Source organism: Parus major, chromosome 13 (genome assembly GCF_001522545.3).
Source record: "Parus major isolate Abel chromosome 13, Parus_major1.1, whole genome shotgun sequence".
NCBI lineage: Eukaryota > Metazoa > Chordata > Aves > Passeriformes > Paridae > Parus > Parus major.
The window spans coordinates 1,159,852-1,177,460 of NC_031782.1; the positions used below are offsets into that span (position 1 = coordinate 1,159,852).

Here is a 17,609-nt window from a genome sequence, read left to right on the forward strand (position 1 = left end):
AATGCCGTGAGGGAAAAAACCCACTTTAGTGGCGATTTGGGAGTTCCCATGAACAGCGGGAGCGTCTGAAGCAGAAAACCGTGGAATTATGGAATAGTTTGCGCTGGAAAAGGCTTTTAAAGGTTAAATATCCACGCCCACCCCCGCAATGAGCATCGTAAATAGTGGAATTATTATTAGAACGTATGAGACGTCTACTACATAATTGAAATTACTATGAAACTATATTAGAGATCTTTGGTATTACTGGAATGATTGATAGAGTCTATTATAATTATTAGACTATATTAGATATATTCCATGTTATTCGAATTATAGACTATATTTGACATCAAACTTATTTAAAGTATTATAGAATATATTTGAGATCTTCAACATTATTTCAATTATAATTAGAATATATTAGAATTTTAATATCAGCTTCCACATTAATGGATAATTATTAAAATTACTATAATATAATAAATCAACTTCCATATAATTGAAATTATTAGAAGCTATTAAAATTATTAGCATTACTGGAATTATTAGAATAGATGAGAAGGGTTAGAACATTAGACATTTTCAACATTATTTAAATTATAATAGAATTATTAGACTGCATTCAACATTTTCAGCTTTATTTGGATCATTATGATATATTAGACATATTTCCCATTATTTAAACTATTACAATATATTGTTTATGCAATAAGATTTGTTAGAATATGTTAAACCTCTTCAACATTGTTGGAATTATTATTAGAATGTATTAGATAGATTCAACATTATTAGAATTATTATAATAGAGTATGCATGTTTAATATATTATTGGAAATATTAGACTACATTAAATATTATCCCATTAATGGAATATTAGAATATATTAGGATTATTGGATTACATTAGACATTTCACCATAATTAGAAGGATTTGTCTCAGGAAACAATTCCATGTACTTTCTTCTCTGGCAGGTGAGCAAAGCCAAATTCTCAGAGTTTGAAGGGACAAGCAGGAGTGACACAATCCAAACTCACCCAGTGCTGGGACCAGGATGGTTTTATGAGACACCAGGATTCTGTTTTGAGCTTTTGGTGTCAACCACTTTGATTTCAGCAGTTAGAAACTGAAACCTGGAGCAGGATCCTCACTTTTAGGGCAGATTTGTGCCTGTTGCACCTCCAGGAGCTCTCCAGACACCCTGACATCTGTGGGTTCAGTGACACCACACAGCAAACCCTCAGGAGCAGTCCCTGACCTGCCAGGCTGAATTCCCAGCCTCTGAAATTGCTCAGGACCTAAGGTAGGGGCTGGTTGGGTGGCTGAGTGCACAAAGTTACAGCATTTATTTATTAATCCATTAGCAAGTCAATGTTAAAGGATGTTCTGAACGAGTTTTACAAGATAGTGCTGCTCCACAGCCTTTAATTAACAAACACACAAACAAACAAGAAAAATCCCCACTAAAGCTGAGAAGTTTTGTGTATGAACCCCAAGTCTAGGAGAAGATAAATCATAATAAATCACTTATAGTAAAAACTTAGTGTGAAATCATCTAGAGTTGAGGCACTAGTTACCTACAGTTTCATTGTGAGAGGAAACAAAACTGTGGTCCCACATTTCCAAATGTTAAACCCATTGAACAGCATTTACATCCAGACATTTAAGGCTTTTAGAAGCCAGTTTTGGGGATTCAGTTTTTTAAACAATTCTTCCTACTTCAGAAACCAGTGGCAGTGTGGCTCCAGTGGATAATCCTCTGCCCTCATCCCATGGACAGCTGCTCCTTGTTCCTGAATCAAGGGAGCTTCACCTGATGCCAATTGTTACCAAAATAGTGCCTTAAGTGTTCACAAATTACCCACAGCAGTCCTTAAATTCTTACCCTTCTTTTAGCTCAGAAAGCCCAAAGAGTGCAACAGAAGAAAAGCAGAAAACAACCTGGTAACTCTTTCTAGAACTGTGAGGAAGGGTTTTGTCATCCTGCTTGGAAGAGCTGGGATGTGGTAGGGAAAGAATGAAAAACTGAATAATTAATTCTGAGATTAAGGACTTTCTTCTCTTCCTAGTCATTGCTGGAGATGCCACACACAAGGTTTCTGTAGAGGCAGAGTAGCAGGCACTGTGTGTTAGGGTATGTGTGATAGCCATTTATTTCTCTTTTTAAATCTGTAATAAAGCAGCTTAAAAATAGACATTTAGTAGTTGAAACCTTTTCCCCATTTTAAATGCAAAATTCTCCCAATAAAAAGACACTATTTACATTTAACTGCACATTCCAGAAAGGCTGAGTGAGTACAAAAATCAGTGCTCTGATGTGAACCCCTTCTGCTAACTCCGTGCTAAATCCCAGCTCCCGGAGCTACAGCAACGCTGCTCAGTCGATCGTAGCTACAGATATTGAGAGTGCAAAATTAAAACCCGCATTTGAGAGTGCAAATAAACCCCAGGGCGGAGCGAAGCCCAGTCCCCGCTACCGGCAGGTGCACTTGGTGGCGATCATGTCCTCGTACTCCTTGTAGGCGATGGAGCCGTCGGGCTCGATGGTGAGCACGCTGAGCGGGCTGTAGGCGGCCGGCACGCACGAGGGCCGCGGCACCGAGGGGTCCAGCCGCTCGTAGATGAGGGTCTGCACCATGGTGTGCACCGGGGAGCCGTAGCGGTGGCCCAGGGCGCGGGGACAGTCCCCCCGGCAGAACTGCGGGCTGTACCTGTGCGGGGCGATGATCCAGCGGTCCCAGTGCAGCTGGCTGAAGCTCAGGCGAAAGTTGTGCAGCTCACACTCGTGCTGAGGGAACGCAAACTGCTTCAGGTACTCGCCCAGGTTATGAGGAGAAGCAGCTGAGGCCGGGTTCTTGTTCCTTCGCTGGCGAGAGGCCCTTTTGCCCCTGGGACTGCCTTGTCCTCTGTCACCCTTCGGAGGAGCCGCAAGCAGGCTGCTGCTTTTCCTGCTGTGCCCCAGCGAGCTCCCCCGGTGATAAGCCTGCTCACTGGTGTCGTTCAGATAGAGCAGAAGGGAAGGGGGAACCAGTGTCACATTAACAGCATTTTCCAGTCCAGTGCTCCGTTGTGGATCACCCGTCAGACAAGTGAAATTCAGAGCCATATGGACGTTGCTCTTGTTCGTAGCAATCAAGGGCTGGAGGAAAGAAGTCACATCCATCTCCACCCATTTGCGTTTCCTAACGTCAAAGTGCAGGCTAAAAGCTAGAGAGTGGGAAATGCCAGGACAAACTTGGCTGGAAAAATCATATTCCTTAAGGGATAAATGGCATATGCAGGTAATGGAAGAGGAAATGGGAACAGATGTGTCAAAGGAATAGAGCAAGACAGACTTGAGTAAGTGCTCCAGAGCAGTAACACGATCCAAGTTGAAGAGTAAATCCACCGAGTGAACATCTCCTGGGAAAGGAAACAGATTCCTGTAGTGTTAACGTGTCTTATTTTTCAACCTAGACATAAATACTGTTGTAGTGGATAAGTAAAAATTGTTCAGCAGAAGAAAGCAATTTAGATGCCCTCCCTTACATATACTATGTGAAATTTTTACTTTGGTCAGGGGTCTGAGAGTGAAAAATTAAGAAATTAAAACAAACAGAAGAAAATCCCAGATTTTCTCAGTTATTAGGATTCATTTTTTTAAAAGAGCTGGCACAGGAGGAAGCCAGCTGTTGTCTCTTCAGTGCTGGTGTGGGGTAACAGGGACTAAACACTCCAGATGACACAAACCATGAACTCCATCTCAAAGGGCTGTTCCTGTGCAGCAGTGCAATGCTTCTGTTTATCTGTCTTTCTAGTGAAAAACCTGAGTCAGGAGAACTCAGGCCACCTCAGCAGGATTAACAGCCAACAATTTCTAGGTACTGTTGTTGTTATCAGCCCACAATTAAGAAAGCCATGGAAGCACCATAAGTTATGGGGTGCCTAACTGTCCCATTTCTGAGCCTGACTTGTGAGTAATTCTACTCTTCCCTTCAACTTTTGGTTGTGATTCTTCTCTAGCGAATGTACCAGGCAAGGAGAGGAGTCTCTGGCACTGGGTTCTGGCACTTTGGTACAAGTCTCATACCAGTGATGTGGTTTTTTGAAAAAAGCAAAACCAAGGTGGGCTGTAGAAGGAAATGTGCTGCCTGTGGTGCCTCAACATTTTTTCCACTTTTCTTCCTTCACTTAGATCCGCTTGTGGCTTTTTCTGACTCACGAGGAGATGAGTCAGCCTGAAACATCGACGTGTCTTGTACATAGCATTTGTGTGGTGTTCCCCAGCCTGTGAAGTCTGTGCCTAATGCCATTCAGTGAGAAGTAGGCTATGAAAAACTCCCACAGTTTAGGGGAACAGCCTCCAGAACTAAAATAGCAACAGCTCTAAAGAGAGGAGGTATTTTTATCGCGTGCTGCCGGCACAGAACACACAGAAACCCGGTTTAACCTTCCCGGCCCTGCACACCTACCTTTCCCCGGGCCGCGGTGCTCGCACTCCCAGCACGGCGTGAAGAGCCGCACCGTGTTATAGAGGCGGCCCCGCTGCTCCTTGGGGATGCCGTCCCTGGTGGCAGACATCCTGTACAGCCTCTTCATGTACCGCAGCGCCCTGGAGTCCGGCTGCAGCCGCGGCTCCTCGCTCTGCCAGCCCCGGGGGCCGCGGTCGCGCAGCATCCTGAGCAGCGGGGGCAGCAGGGCATGGGCTGCTCCCGCAGCCTGCGGCAGCTGCAGCACCGCGCTCAGCTGCCTGGCAGCATCCTCGGGGGCTGCCAAAAACCCAGGGGCATCCTCAGAGCCCCCCCGGCCCCTGGAGCGAGAGGAGCGCTGGGTGCCCGCAGAGAGCCAGGACAAGCAGCAGTACAAACAAACGCAAATCCTCCAAGTGCTCCCCATGCTCCTGAGGGCTGCAGATGAGGAAAACACCTCCCATCAAGTATTCAAGGAAAAACGAGAGTCCCTGAGCCCCATCCCTTATATAGGTTGCAGCTGTGGAATGTGAAGGAGGTTTCTTTCTGATTAGGAAGAAAGGTCTGCAGCTGGCCCCTGAAACCACAGGTTCATTGCAGTTGCGCTAAGCCTTGGCCCTGAAAGCTTATTATAAAGAGATACTAATTCTGAATTAACCTTTTTCACATGGGAAATTACAGGCTGGAGCGAGTGCCAGCCCGCAGAGGGAGCTGGGGAGGCGTTCGTGTTGCCTGGTCTAATTAATCCTGGCTTACTTGCAGGAATACATAAAGCTAAATATTATTGCTCTTAGCTTTTGGTCTTTCTCCATGTGCTGGTGTAGTTGTTTTCACCAGCTCTGAGCTGAACAACACAGCTCCTCACTGGGTATAGAGCTGTGGGTTTTGTTAAGGAAGAAGGTTTGAGGCTGCTTTGAGAGTATCTTATAGGTAGCTTAATTTAGGGGTTATGTCAGATGTTCTTCCTCTTGCCTTGGTGTGCTGTAGTGGAAAGCTGAGTTTGCCGAGCTTGTTACTATCTCTTTCAGCTTCCCTGGTGTATTTTCCTGTCTGACAAGCTCTTGTTTAAGAGCTGGAGAGTAAAGAAAGCCCTGAAGAATCAAAAATTGTGAAAAATGGAGAGCCTGCTGGTGTTATCTGCCCTGTTTGCTGCTGAGGTGAGATTTGAGGTCACCTGCTGTACACCAGCTGTGAGTTATTTTTTTTAGAAATTTTTTCATTGCTCCTAAATAAAATAACACTTCTGGTCCTTCTTGCAGGATCTTCACCATGGGGTGCAGTTGTGGCTTTAAGGTAGGAGTAGAGAAATTGTTTCTCATTTTGCTGATGTCTTGTTTATTTTACATTATTATTGGATGTGGTGAAGGTGCAAGTCTGGTGCTGCAGACTCCAGAGCAGGGGGACTGGAGGTTTTTTGTAATTGGGAAATACAAGGCATTTTCAGAAATCCCTTCTTGTCTTGGTAACCAAATGTTACTAAGTATGAAGGCAAGGGCCAATTGTGGCAAGTCAAAAAGGTTGCTGAATTTACTTTGAATTATAGAATTTACCAAATTTATTTTGAATTATTAATAGAAGGTATATGGAACAAAAAGCAACAACCCCAAGCTTTACACAGCATCTGCTCTGTGCTGGCAGTGGCTCACTGGTGATTGGGCTGGTTCCCACTTCCGTCTTCCCAAAATAAGCTCTATTTATTTTTATCTTAATGGGTCAGGGCTGCATCTCCTAAGCAGAGCTAGTGGTCTCAAGGGCATCCTTTAAGTTTAAACAGGGTTTTGACTCATTTTTATGGGGGCTTTTGGAGAGGGACAATCACTCTCTGTAGGCTGCTTACAGACTTTCAAACTGCTTTTATGCAGGGCAATAAAAATTACTCAAATCACCAACCCACAGTAAGACTGGAGGCCTGTTGGGTGGAAAAATTGCTTCTTCCTTCCCATTAGTATCTTCCCCAAAACCCCAAAGCACTGACACTCATCTTTGGTGAGGCACACTCCCATTGTTATTGCTGTGTTTTAGGCTGTCTCCAGCCTCAGGGTGAATTTCAGCTCTTCTGGCATTTGCTGAATCATTTTATTTGGTTACAAAGTCGTGGCTGCAAGGTCAGTACCTAACAATCAAACCAGTGAGTGTTCAGAAGGTAAAAAAGGGGAAATCCTTCCAGACTGGGACACAGCCCTGTCCTGGGCTGGGAACTGATGGTCACCCACATTTAGGCACTCTCACTTCTCCCCCACAGCATGTGCACAGCAACAGCAAAGGGTGATTGAACTTTTAGGTGACTTTGTCCTGCAGGGTTAAGAATGGTAAACCAGATATATTTATATAGAAATCAATGATTTATCATGCTAATGATAAGACAAAAAAACGGCCTTAAACAGAATTATTTGCTACCTAGTATGGGCAGACAGAACTGCTAGTATAGTCAGTGCACTATTTTTGAAGCAAAATTGAAACATTTCTATTAAAGCAGTTATATTGAGGCAATTACACTAAAGGGAGAAAAAAAATATTAACTAGAGAATGGTGTTACTCATCCAGACCAAGGACTGGGCAAATCTCTGGCCTTGAGGGGTGTCCCCAGTCCAGGAAGGAATCTCCACACACTCTCCAAGAGGGATGTGTTGGAAAACCCTCTGTTCAAAAGTGGGCCTGGGCTGTCAGTCAGATGTGTCAGGGCCAGCTGTGCCAGCTCAGCAGCTTTGGGGAAGGTGTCAACAGCGTCACTTGTTTGTTCCTTTATCAGGCACTTTATCATCTGCCACGTTTTCATCTCACTCTCAGGATGCTGAACTTTGGGATCCATGTGTCAGGCTGGTTTTAGCATTATTCACCCCAAAAGCAGCAGTGAACTTTTTCTCCACACTGACAGCTTTACAAGCAGGACATTGTTTGAGTTGTTGCACCCCCACTGCAGGCACAGCATCGAGCAGGGACTGCACCCCCAGCCCACACCTGTCCCTGAGCCACCCCCCTTCCCTGGGACCCTGGGGACACCCTGACACAGAAGTCACAGCACAGAGAGGGCAAGATCTGCTGTAACATCCCTTGCAGTGTCTCACTGACACAAAAAGCACTGAGCACAGAGTCCCAGGCTGCTCTGAGTCTGTGCAGTTTGTTTATTTAACCGATTGTGCTGCCAAGTGATTTCAGTAGAGCTGTCTGGGACCCTGGTGGAGCCTGGCCTGGCCATGCAGCACAGACAGATTTTCCATCTGCCTGGCAGGAGCTTCCCAGCAGTTTCTCTCCACGCTGCTGAACTAGGTCAGGCTCTCATTGCCTTCTCCATGCTGCAGACCTGGGCACAAAAGCACCCCAAACTGTGAATTCCCTGCTCCTACCTGGAGCTGCCTGACAAGATTGCTGTGTGTCCAATTGTCCTCTCATCCCTGGCCCATGTCACACCCACCCCAAAGCACAGATGCCATGGGCTTAGGAGCAGGATCAGCAGAGGAGTGAGCTTTTCCTTTTCCACACCATCAGTGTCTGAGGAAACCGCTGTGGCTTCCCAGGTCCATCCGACTGGCACTGCAGCAAAGCCCACGGGAAGCTTTCACCTGCTTTCCTGTTTCACTTGCAGTGCCTGGAGCCTTTTGGCTCACACCCAGGCAGAGGGGCCCAGCAGGAGAGCTGGGTTCTCACAAACCTTATGGAAACGGGTGAGAAGTGAGAATTTCTATCTGACCAATATCCAGAGCAGCCCTTGGAGCAGTGTCTGTCCCAGCTGTGCTCACCCCAGTGCCAGAGGTGAGCCAGCTTGTCTAGAACAGCCGTTTTCCCAGGGAAATGCAAAGCTGGGAAGGGGGGGTGTTCTCCTGGAGGTTGTTCAGTGTCGGGGGCTGGGATGCTGGCTCTGCAGGAGCTCTGTGGGACTGTCAGCACAGCACGAAAACAGCCCTGTGCTTCCTCAGCCAAACGTTCCAAATCCTCCCAGGAGCATCTAAACTGGCCCCAGCTCACAAAGCCAACTGTGTACAGACTTCATTTTTATGTTAGATCTGTTCCCACCAAGTGCCAAAAGCAAGTACAGGGGAAAGCTTAAAAATAAACCACAGCAGCTCTGAGAGGGATGAATTTGGGCAGAGAAAGGAATGACAATTCCAGCATTCTCCCGATCAGCTGACGTTCTGCACTGAGCAGGAAGGATTTACTGGCTGCAGGGCAGGGTTTGGAGCCCTGCTACCAGGCACATGCCTGTCCCACATCCCGTGCAGGATCCTGGTGAGACCAGAGCAGGAACCCACAACCAAAGCTGAGCTGGTCAATCCCAACCCTGCAGCATCCCAGAGCATCCTGTTCCAGCCTCAGCTGCTGCTCCTGCAGTTCCTGCCTTACCTGGAACAATTGTTGGGGGGTTGTAACTACTTTCCAAACTTCAAACAAGACTTTCCAAGCTTTCCCAAGACAGAAGCATTCCTGCCCTGCTATCCCTATGACAAAGTTGTATGTTGTAGTGCACATCAGCCTGAAGAAGTGCTGAGGTACAAATTTGTATTTGCAGAGCTGCTGCTTTATGACTTTGTCCTTAAATTCAAGCCTGGAGTGAGTCAAGTGAGTTTCCACCCCTAAGACAATATTTTCTTCCCTTTAATGCTCTGATAAAGTGTCAAAATTGTTCCCCAGCTGGATCAGCGTTACCCATTCCCTATTTGTGTGGGCAGTGACTACAGCAGAGAGGGGCAGCATCAGTCAGAAATGATCCAGGCAGCCCCTGAGCCTTTCCTCCAGGACTGCAAGGGAGAGGGAGAAAGGGAAAAACTCCCCAGGCATCAAGAGCTTTCCAGCCACATGTGTGTAAAAATCTGTTCCCGTGCCACGTGACCGAGGAAGAGGCACAGATCCATTACACAATAATAAAAATATGCCTTTGGCAATGTGGAGCCAAAGTGGAGCTGCTGCAGGGAGCTCAAACTACGCACAAGAAGAAGTAAAACAGGAATAAAAAGGACCAAAGTCAATTCTGCACAGTCCTCCCAGGACCTGCTGTGGCAGGGGTGGGGATCGCTGTGGGATCTGCAGCAAAACATCTGCCTGAAGCCCTGGGGGCTGCCAGCTCCTGTCAGGATCTCACTGAGGAGGAAATCAGGCTGGTGAGTAGACCCACTTTCCTTTTCTTTCCTCTCCCTCCTCTTAACCTTAACTTCCCAAATAAGGTCTGAGTCGCTGGAGCACTCAGGTTTCCAAAGCCTGCACAGGAATCCGTAAAGGCAACAGTTGCCAGTTAAAGAAATAACACCATGAGAGAAACATTCCTCAGCTTTGCTGGGAGCTCCCACCTCCCTCAGCCCGTCCCTGCGCTGGGCAGCTGCGAGAGGGTTTGAGCTCGGGGCTAGGGAAGGTTTGGCACAGGAATTCCTGGTGTTTCTGCTCCAGACTAGGGAAAGTTTGGCACAGGAATTCCCGGTGCCTGAAGCCAAGAGAGCACTGCAGGTTCAGGACAGAAGGTGCATCCTCTGCCTTCCCTCCTTTGCCTTGCTTTGTGCAGCAGCAGGGAACAAATCAAACCCCTGTTGGTGTAAGGACTTCCCTGGCTCCTCCTATCAGCTAAACCTACCCATTTCAGGTGTTCTATCACCTGATTTTACCTAAATCAGCCTTGCACCCAAGGGCTCCTTCTGCTCCCAGCCAGGGACACTGCAGGGCAGCCTCCAGAGCTCAGAATTAGACTCATGGGGATAATGATTATCTTGAAGATTAATTAAGACACCTTGAGGTACACTAGGAAATTGTGAGGCAGAAAGATGGATGTTTTGTTTGAGAAAGCCTCAAAAATTTAAAGGAAATAGAAAAGAAAGTCATGGTGTTCTCTCACTGCTGGGTCCCCTCATCCTGCTCCTGCCTCCCTCCAAGCATCAATTCCCCCTGTTCCTATTCCCACCACCACATGGCACAGGGTGGCTTCACTGGCCAAAAAAATCACCATCCAACCTGCACATGCCACCAAACCCTGCATCTGGCAACCCTCAGGGATTTTCCTCTGGGATTTCAGCCCAGCTGCCCTGGAAGCAGGAGAAAGTACAGCTGATCCTGACTCTTCCAGGCAGGATCTTTTCTTACAGAAACACTTCTTTAATGCACAACAGGCATTGGTCATGGCCCAAAGGTCCCTAACCCTGGTGACAAAGCCATTGGTTAAAATGTCATTGGAAAATCAGCCCTGCTGCTGCACAGCCTCCTGTGCCGGGCTGGCTGCCCACACCACGGAGAGGGGAGATGCTGATCTGCTTCCAATTTGCTTTTTTGAGCTCGTCAGGCCTTCTACATCGAGGAACAATTTTCCTTTTAAGGTGGAACAGCATGAGACTTGTTCTCTTTCAAGAAGATTTCTTGAAGAGGTTATTTATAGATGCTCTTGTGGATGTGGTGGTGCTTTGCATCCCACACATGTCACTGGGATATGGCATGAAGCTTTCTTGTGGAGCAGTTAATTAGCACCAGCTCTGGAGTCATGCCAGTCCCTGTTTATCCAAGTACTGGTTCCAGACCTCCCAACCTCAGGAGATTTTGTTTGCCACTTTTTATCGCATCAGGTCAATGAGCTGGGTTGTCTCAAGGTAACAGAATTATGGTAAGAAACTTTGAGAGGAGGAACTTCCCTTCCACCCTCTGCTCCTTCTTGCACATTTCTTCTCCACACGAGGCATTCCCAGCTTTTCTCCAGGTTATGCTCCACAACCACAGTTTTCCCCTGCCACAGCTTGTGCCTGTCATCTACCTCCAGACGCCTCTCACTTCTCTGCCCCATTGGAGGGGTTCCTGGGAAGCAGGGATGCAGCTTTTCTTGTGATCTCCTGCTCCACAGGCATTTTGTTTCCATTTCCATGAGCTCAGAAGCCTTCATTCAGCTTTCCACATGAACACTATGTGATGTTTTCCATCTCACAAGTCCATTAAACCAACGCCTTTCAGCAGCAGCAAATCAGAGGTGGAGAACCAAAGGGCTTAGCAGCCAAATCCAGCCCTGGATCTGGTTTGCATTTCCCTGTCCTCTCTGCTTGTTCTTAATTATAATATCACAGAACTGGGGGCTCCCACTGTGCATAAATATGTAGGATCAGCTGGCTGGATTTGGAGCATCTAAATATGCATTTCCACCCCTCAGGATCTGAGAGCAGGATGAGAGCTAAGGCTAACATGGAATTTAGCCAGTGCTTTAAGCATCTTATTTCCACATAACACTACTGGGGAGCTGCTAAAGATGAGCTGCAGTGGGGAAGGGGATGAGGCTCAGCTGGGACAAGCAAAAGGCACTAAGGCCTGGCCCAAAGCCTGCCCAGCCTCCCTTCTGAGCCCTGCCCTGCATCACCCGATGGGCTTTGTGCTTTGAGGAAACCTCAGTGACCCAACCACGGGCAGGTCATGCTGGGGATGTTCACACCAAACCCCTTCTCCTTCTTCCACTCCCCTGGTCCCAAGCAGCTCTTTTCTGCCCTCCTCTGCCATTGCTCCCGGTGTTTTGGGGGAAAAGAGACTCAGAGAGTAAAACAAAATGAGGGATGGCCACAGATACAGACCTGGAAAGGAGTTAGTTTGATAAAAATATTGGTCTGACCTAGAAAACTCTGTGAGCCAAGTCCTTGGAATCACATCACACCGAAGCAAACAGCTCCCCCGCCCTGCCAAGACAAGCCAAATAATCTCCCATTTTCCTGCAAGTTTCTGCACCAGCCCATGCCAGTGGTGCCCACACAGCTCCCAAATCCCATCTCCTCCCCACAGGTGCACCATGATCTCTGCCGTGCTGCTCCTCTGGACCGTGCCCTGTGTGGCAAACCACATCCTGGGCGGCTTTGCCAAGCGGGAGCTGCAGGAGGGTGCCCAGCTGGCCTGCAGCCTGCCCGGGCCCCCCGGACCCCCCGGGCCCCCCGGCCTGCCCGGGGCTCCCGGCACCGTGGGCAGGATGGGCTTCCCAGGCAAGGATGGCAAGGACGGCCAGGACGGGGACAAGGGCGAGCACGGCGACGAAGGTAAGAGAGGTGCTCAGCAGAGGAGTGGAAAGGTGGAAGCTGTGGTGCGACAGCCCCTTCACAGCTACACCTGATGGGAAACTCCTCCGGGAATCCCCGGTGTCCCTCTCCAAGGGGTTCCACTCGCACATCGCGTCCTGAGAGCTGCCCGCAGTCTCTGTTGACTTCATTTTGTGATAGTCAGGTTCGCCCTGCGCTGATCAGGGCTCTCCAGAGGAGACGAGGAGCTGGTCAAGCGGAGCCCCGTGAGAAAGGGCAGGCTCGGCTGCAGTCCCGGAGCAGTGTAACGGGACAGCGCTGGCCACAACCCGGAGCAAACGGAGGCGAGGCGGGGCTCGGGATCCTGGCGGGGCCGGGAGGAGCAGCGCTTTCCCCCTGCCTCGCTAGAGAGCACTCCTGCCTCAGCAACGCCAGCGAACCCTCCCCACACCGGCAGTCTGCAGAGCACATTTCCAGCCACAGCTGACTTTCAATCTGCTCTTGCTACAGCAGGTCAAGAGACACTGCATAAATCCTCTGATATTGTTCATATCAGATACCACCGAGCCAGAATCGCTGCCAGCCCAACTCCCTTCCCATCTCAAGGCAGCTCCTGCCCCCGGTGTTTGCTGGTTCATCCCCCAGCTGGGCTGAGCTGGGCTTTTTACCACCTCTAGATTTACTTTTACCTTGTTTTAAAACCGTTTCATGGTAAAAAAACAACAAAAAAAAAACCCAACCAAAAGCCATGAGATTAAAAAATTCACCTGCTCAAAGTGAGGCTCTGAAAGCTTCACAAACCTGCCCCAGTCTGTAAAACCCAAACATTTAAAGCTTGTTCTTTAATTCCTCCTTTCTCTCAAGTGAGCCAGATAATGGAATCAGAATTTTTGTCCTTGAAAAGGACAGAGTTCTACTGTTACCACACCAACTCCCTGCCTACCCTGGCTGGGGAGTTGTCCCAGACAGATGTCCAGCCCCTGCTGGGATTTCATTGGGATTCTCACACCAGCAATGTCTTCCTGCTAAATGAAATCTCTGCTGCACTGCTCTATCCCCCTTCCTCTCGCTGTATCAACTCTTTCCCTCAAAAGTGATAAGAAAAATTGAGATAATTTGTCTTCCAGGTCCCCAGGGCAGAACAGGAAACCCCGGCAAGCCAGGCCCGAAGGGGAAAGCAGGAGCCATTGGCAAGGCAGGGCCCCGGGGGCCCAAGGGTTTAAAGGGTAACCCCGGGAAAAACGGGGCCCCGGGGAAGAAAGGGCCCAAAGGGAGCAGGGGTGACCCTGGGCTGCCAGGACCCTGCAGCTGCAGCGCCAGCAAGGCCAAATCTGCCTTCTCCGTGGCCGTGTCCAAGAGCTACCCCCGGGAGAGGCTGCCCATCAAGTTTGACAGGATCCTGATGAACGAGGGGGGACATTACAACGCTTCCAGCGGGAAGTTCATCTGCAGCATCCCAGGGATTTACTACTTCACCTACGACATCACTTTGGCCAACAAGCACTTGGCCATTGGCCTGGTCCACAACGGCCAGTACCGGATCAAGACTTTTGATGCCAACACCGGGAACCACGACGTGGCCTCTGGATCCACTGTCCTGGCGCTGAAGGAGGAGGATGAGGTGTGGCTGCAAATCTTTTACTCAGAGCAAAATGGGCTCTTTTATGATCCTTACTGGACAGACAGCTTATTTACTGGATTCTTGATTTATCCTGACCAAGATTATCTCAACGAAGTATAGGATGAGAAACTATGAGAAAAAATGGGAAATGGGTCTCAATCCAGCAAAGTGTGGCCTTACATGGGACATGTCTGGGATTATCAGATGATTCCACATTTGCCTATGGGATTATCAGTTGATTGCAGCCTGTATGAACTATTCAGACTTTTCCTTGATGCCTTCAAACCCACAGGGTACCAGGCTTTCAGCAGCCTCATGAATGTCTCCATCCCAAAGCCACCCTTATATATTCCATGATTATTCCAACATGCCATGGACATGTAACTCAAATACCGGTGCAGAATGCTTTGGTTATCGCATTGTTATAATAAAGCATGGAAACCAACATTTTCCTGAAGCTGAACAGGGAAATGCCATTGATGCTGGAGATTGTGTCACTGGGCCTCCTCCCCTACACCCCAGCACAATCCTTGTAACGGAATTATGCTTTGCCAGCCAGCTCAGAGTCAGGAATTTGTCAGCTGGAGTTGTAAAAGTCCCTCCCAGCCCCATCAAGGCAGTTCTAACAGCAAAGGCATCTGGTCTGCACAGGAAGTGATTAAGAGGTCTTGTTTTGAAGGTTCAGGACTCCTCTCAGGGCACAAAGTGGTGCTCTGAGCACCTCTGGTGTCCTTCAGAGCAGAGAATCAGAAGGGTTTGAGTTGGGAGGGACCTTAAATCTCATCCTGTTCCACCCCTGCGAGATATTTAGGAATGGGGTAAGCATTAATGTGAGGATGTTTGTAACACCAAGAAAGAGACAAAGACAGAATTTTATTTTATTGATTTTATTGTTGGCTTTCAGTGCACTGGAAGAGACTGGCCTTGCTGCCTTAGGCAATCTTTTTGCTGGTCCTTTTGTAGACTACACCAGAAGAAGTAGAAATCTGGAAGAAAGAACAAACCAAAACTTGGGTTGAACAGTGTAATCAGAGCTCCAGAGTCCCAGGGGAACAGCCCTGGGGATGGCTCACAGAATGTCCTTCAGATTTTTTATTTTGAACTTCAAATTTTGAGGATTGTCTTTGGTTTTTATGAACTACATGGGATCTTTGAGCACTCACCTCTACCAGCTTCCCTCCACAGATCTCTGCAGTGTGGCAGTAGTTGGGGAACTCAGCTACAAGTTTCCCATTTTCTATTTTGACAGTTGCCTGTAAGAGAGAAAGGGTTCATGTTGCTGGGGTTTCTGTTACCAGATTCTGTAAACATCTGCACACCTGATGCTGGAAGTTTATGAGACAGAGGTTGTGTTTTGCACAGGTGGCCTCATGCACGGAGCTAAAATCAGTGGGCTTTAGTTCTTGAATGTTCACAATTTAAACAGACACTTGTTCATCTTCCAGTTCCTGCAGGTTCCAGATCTCCACATCACTCATTAACAGCTCTGAAAACAGTCCTGGCAGGCAGCTCAGGAATGAGTGATGATGGAATCAGGGGATCCCAGGATGGTCTGGGTTGGAAAGGGCCTCAGAGCCCTTCATGTTCCACCCCCCGCCATGGGCAGGGACTCCTTCACTAGGCCTGGCACAGGTTTGCTTTTCACCCTAAATCCAAATCCCCTTGAGGCTGGGGAGCTGAAGGGCCCCTTGAATTTACCTTGAACTTCTTCCCTCCCATGGTCTCCATGTCTGCCTCCTTGCCCACGGTGAAGCTGTTGGTGGTGGTGCGGCCTCCTGGGAAGTGCTGTGTCCAGGTGAAGTCGTTCCCATTCTGCACCACCTCAGTCACAATTTTGCAGTTCCTTCCCATTTCAATCTTGTCACTGGGAAGACCTTAAACAATAAAAAAACTGAGTTTATCAAACCTTAGCTGAATTTGAACTGAAGGATGGTAGCGGTATGTTTGTTCTCAGAGCATCTGATTTGTTGTTCATTTCTTATTTTTAACTTTTTTACAACATCAAAGCTCTGAGTTGAAATTACTGATGTAAAGAAAGATATTGGTACATTAATGCATCTGGTAAAATAAATCTTGCATTCTTTTTCCTAAGAAAGAATACACAGGAAAAATGTACAAAGTACATCAGACATTCCCTTCTCCTTAACCTACACATGCAATGCTTGGAATTTCATGTGTGGGACCTTGGCCTTGTGCTATTTAGCTGCACATACCTATTTTTATATTTGCTCCTGCTCTTTAACTAGATGCACATGGAATCGTGGAATCTTTGGACAGTTTGGGTTGGAAGGGACCTTAAAGATCATCCAACCCCAAGCCTCTATCCCAGGCTGCTCCAAACCCTGTCCAGCCTGGCCTTGGGCACTGCCAGGGATCCAGGGGCAGCCCCAGCTGCTCTGGGCACCTGTGCCAGGGCCTGCCCACTCTCACAGGGAAGAATTTCTTCCTAATATCCCATCTAACCCTACACCCTGCAAGTTTGGATCCATTCCCCCTTGTCCTGTCACTCCATTCCTTGTGAAGTCTCCCTCCACCTTTCCTGCAGCCCCTTCTGTGAGGCCAGAGTTGGGTCACCCCAAAGTTTCTCCTCTCCAGCCTGAACCATCCCAGCTCTCCCAGCCTTTTCCAAGTATTTTTATCCAATCCATGCCCCGTTCCTGACCCCAGCCAGACTCACCAATCTTCTGCACAAAGGCATCGTAGTTCTCGTCGCCCTCGAACTCGTATTTGCCAGTGAATGCCATTGTTCCCTTGGGATGAGCCTGGGGAAGCAGAACAGCAGCTGGATCAGAGCAGAATGGATCAGCTGGGCTCAGCTCTGCCTTTAAATCCAGCCCAAGCTCTCAGCCCACCTGGCCCACACCCCTTGGAAATGGAGCTTTATGGCCCCCGTGAGTCACAGCGATGCCATCGACCTGTGTGAGATCCGAGGTTATCAGGCAATTGTCTTTGCCAATAACCTGGAGATCAGCAGGAGTCAAGGCCAAAGGCTCAGCTTCCCTTTAGTGCAGATTTAAACAAAATGATGTCTTTTTACTTTTAAGATTTCACTGGTTTTGCATTCAGGATGGAATGAAAATAAAACTATAATGGACCATGCACTGGTTCTCAGCTCTGAAGAGAAAGATCTGAGGAAACTTGTGTCACCACCAGGGTTCTTTTGCACTTTTGATTTAAAAGTGGCTTTAAAATGACTCTTGGCTATCCTGAAAATATATTTGACACTTAGTTTGTTAGTTAAAACTCCTTCAGCTTAATGCCAAGATTGCTGAACTCAAGGAAACTTCCCTCCCAGCTGGAGCCCACTGCAGAGCAGAGCAGCGTTAGCAGGGGAGCAGGGCAGGGGTGGCACAGGGGCCTCTGTCCTCACTGCTGTGCTCCACAGGGATCTGCTCAGCCTTGGGAAGGAGGTCCATGAACTCCAGCCATAAACTCTCCTGCCCACATAAAACTTGCAGGGACAATTCACTGGTAGAGTAACACCACAGGGACCTTGGGAGAGAGATCAAGCTGGATAAGGAAAGCAGCCCAGTCCTGTGTAAATGGAAGGAGATAATCAGATTATATGAACAGTACTTGAGCTTTTATACTCCCTGTCCATAAAGATCAGAT

At 48.0% G+C, this 17,609-nt stretch overlaps 3 protein-coding genes across 4 annotated transcripts; 1 reads left to right on the forward strand and 2 right to left on the reverse strand.

The window, feature by feature from the left end:
• The first annotated feature begins 978 nt into the window (after nt 1–978).
• Nucleotides 979–14,484, forward strand: C1QTNF2 (C1q and TNF related 2). Its single transcript, XM_015641730.2, has 5 exons — nt 979–1,282; nt 5,456–5,584; nt 5,687–9,520; nt 12,150–12,397; nt 13,504–14,484. Exons 4-5 carry the CDS (start codon nt 12,157–12,159, stop codon nt 14,115–14,117), a joined length of 855 nt encoding a protein of 284 aa, XP_015497216.1. The 5' UTR covers nt 979–1,282; nt 5,456–5,584; nt 5,687–9,520; nt 12,150–12,156; the 3' UTR covers nt 14,118–14,484.
• Nucleotides 1,472–4,962, reverse strand: GDF9 (growth differentiation factor 9). 2 transcript variants are annotated; one of them, XM_015641728.3, is made up of 2 exons: nt 4,431–4,962; nt 1,472–3,381 (listed from the first exon to the last, which is right to left on the reverse strand). In XM_015641728.3, exons 1-2 carry the CDS (start codon nt 4,852–4,854, stop codon nt 2,453–2,455), a joined length of 1,353 nt encoding a protein of 450 aa, XP_015497214.1. In that variant the 5' UTR covers nt 4,855–4,962; the 3' UTR covers nt 1,472–2,452. The 2 variants fall into 2 exon arrangements, with proteins under 2 accessions (XP_015497214.1, XP_015497215.1); XM_015641729.3 differs by having other exon boundaries at nt 1,472–3,378; nt 4,431–4,957.
• A 366-nt stretch (nt 14,485–14,850) lies between the features above and the next one.
• Nucleotides 14,851–16,851, reverse strand: FABP6 (fatty acid binding protein 6). Its single transcript, XM_033517664.1, has 4 exons — nt 16,675–16,851; nt 15,696–15,871; nt 15,161–15,250; nt 14,851–14,983 (listed from the first exon to the last, which is right to left on the reverse strand). The coding sequence occupies exons 1-4, from the start codon at nt 16,739–16,741 to the stop codon at nt 14,930–14,932; spliced, it is 387 nt and encodes a 128-aa protein (XP_033373555.1). The 5' UTR covers nt 16,742–16,851; the 3' UTR covers nt 14,851–14,929.
• Between the last annotated feature and the right edge of the window lie 758 nt (nt 16,852–17,609).

Excerpts from the sequence above, each read along its gene's own strand:
- GDF9 (XM_015641728.3), bottom strand. The coding sequence starts at position 4,854 with ATGGGGAGCACTTGGAGGATTTGCGTTTGTTTGTACTGCTGCTTGTCC. Across the intron at positions 3,382-4,430 it reads GCACCGCGGCCCGGGGAAAG|GAGATGTTCACTCGGTGGAT; the intron begins GTAGGTGTGCAG and ends TTCCTTTCCCAG.
- C1QTNF2 (XM_015641730.2), top strand. The coding sequence starts at position 12,157 with ATGATCTCTGCCGTGCTGCTCCTCTGGACCGTGCCCTGTGTGGCAAAC. Across the intron at positions 12,398-13,503 it reads GGGCGAGCACGGCGACGAAG|GTCCCCAGGGCAGAACAGGA; the intron begins GTAAGAGAGGTG and ends TTTGTCTTCCAG.
- FABP6 (XM_033517664.1), bottom strand. The coding sequence starts at position 16,741 with ATGGCATTCACTGGCAAATACGAGTTCGAGGGCGACGAGAACTACGAT. Across the intron at positions 15,872-16,674 it reads TGCCTTTGTGCAGAAGATTG|GTCTTCCCAGTGACAAGATT; the intron begins GTGAGTCTGGCT and ends TTATTGTTTAAG. Across the intron at positions 14,984-15,160 it reads GTGGAGGGAAGCTGGTAGAG|ATTTCTACTTCTTCTGGTGT; the intron begins GTGAGTGCTCAA and ends TCTTTCTTCCAG.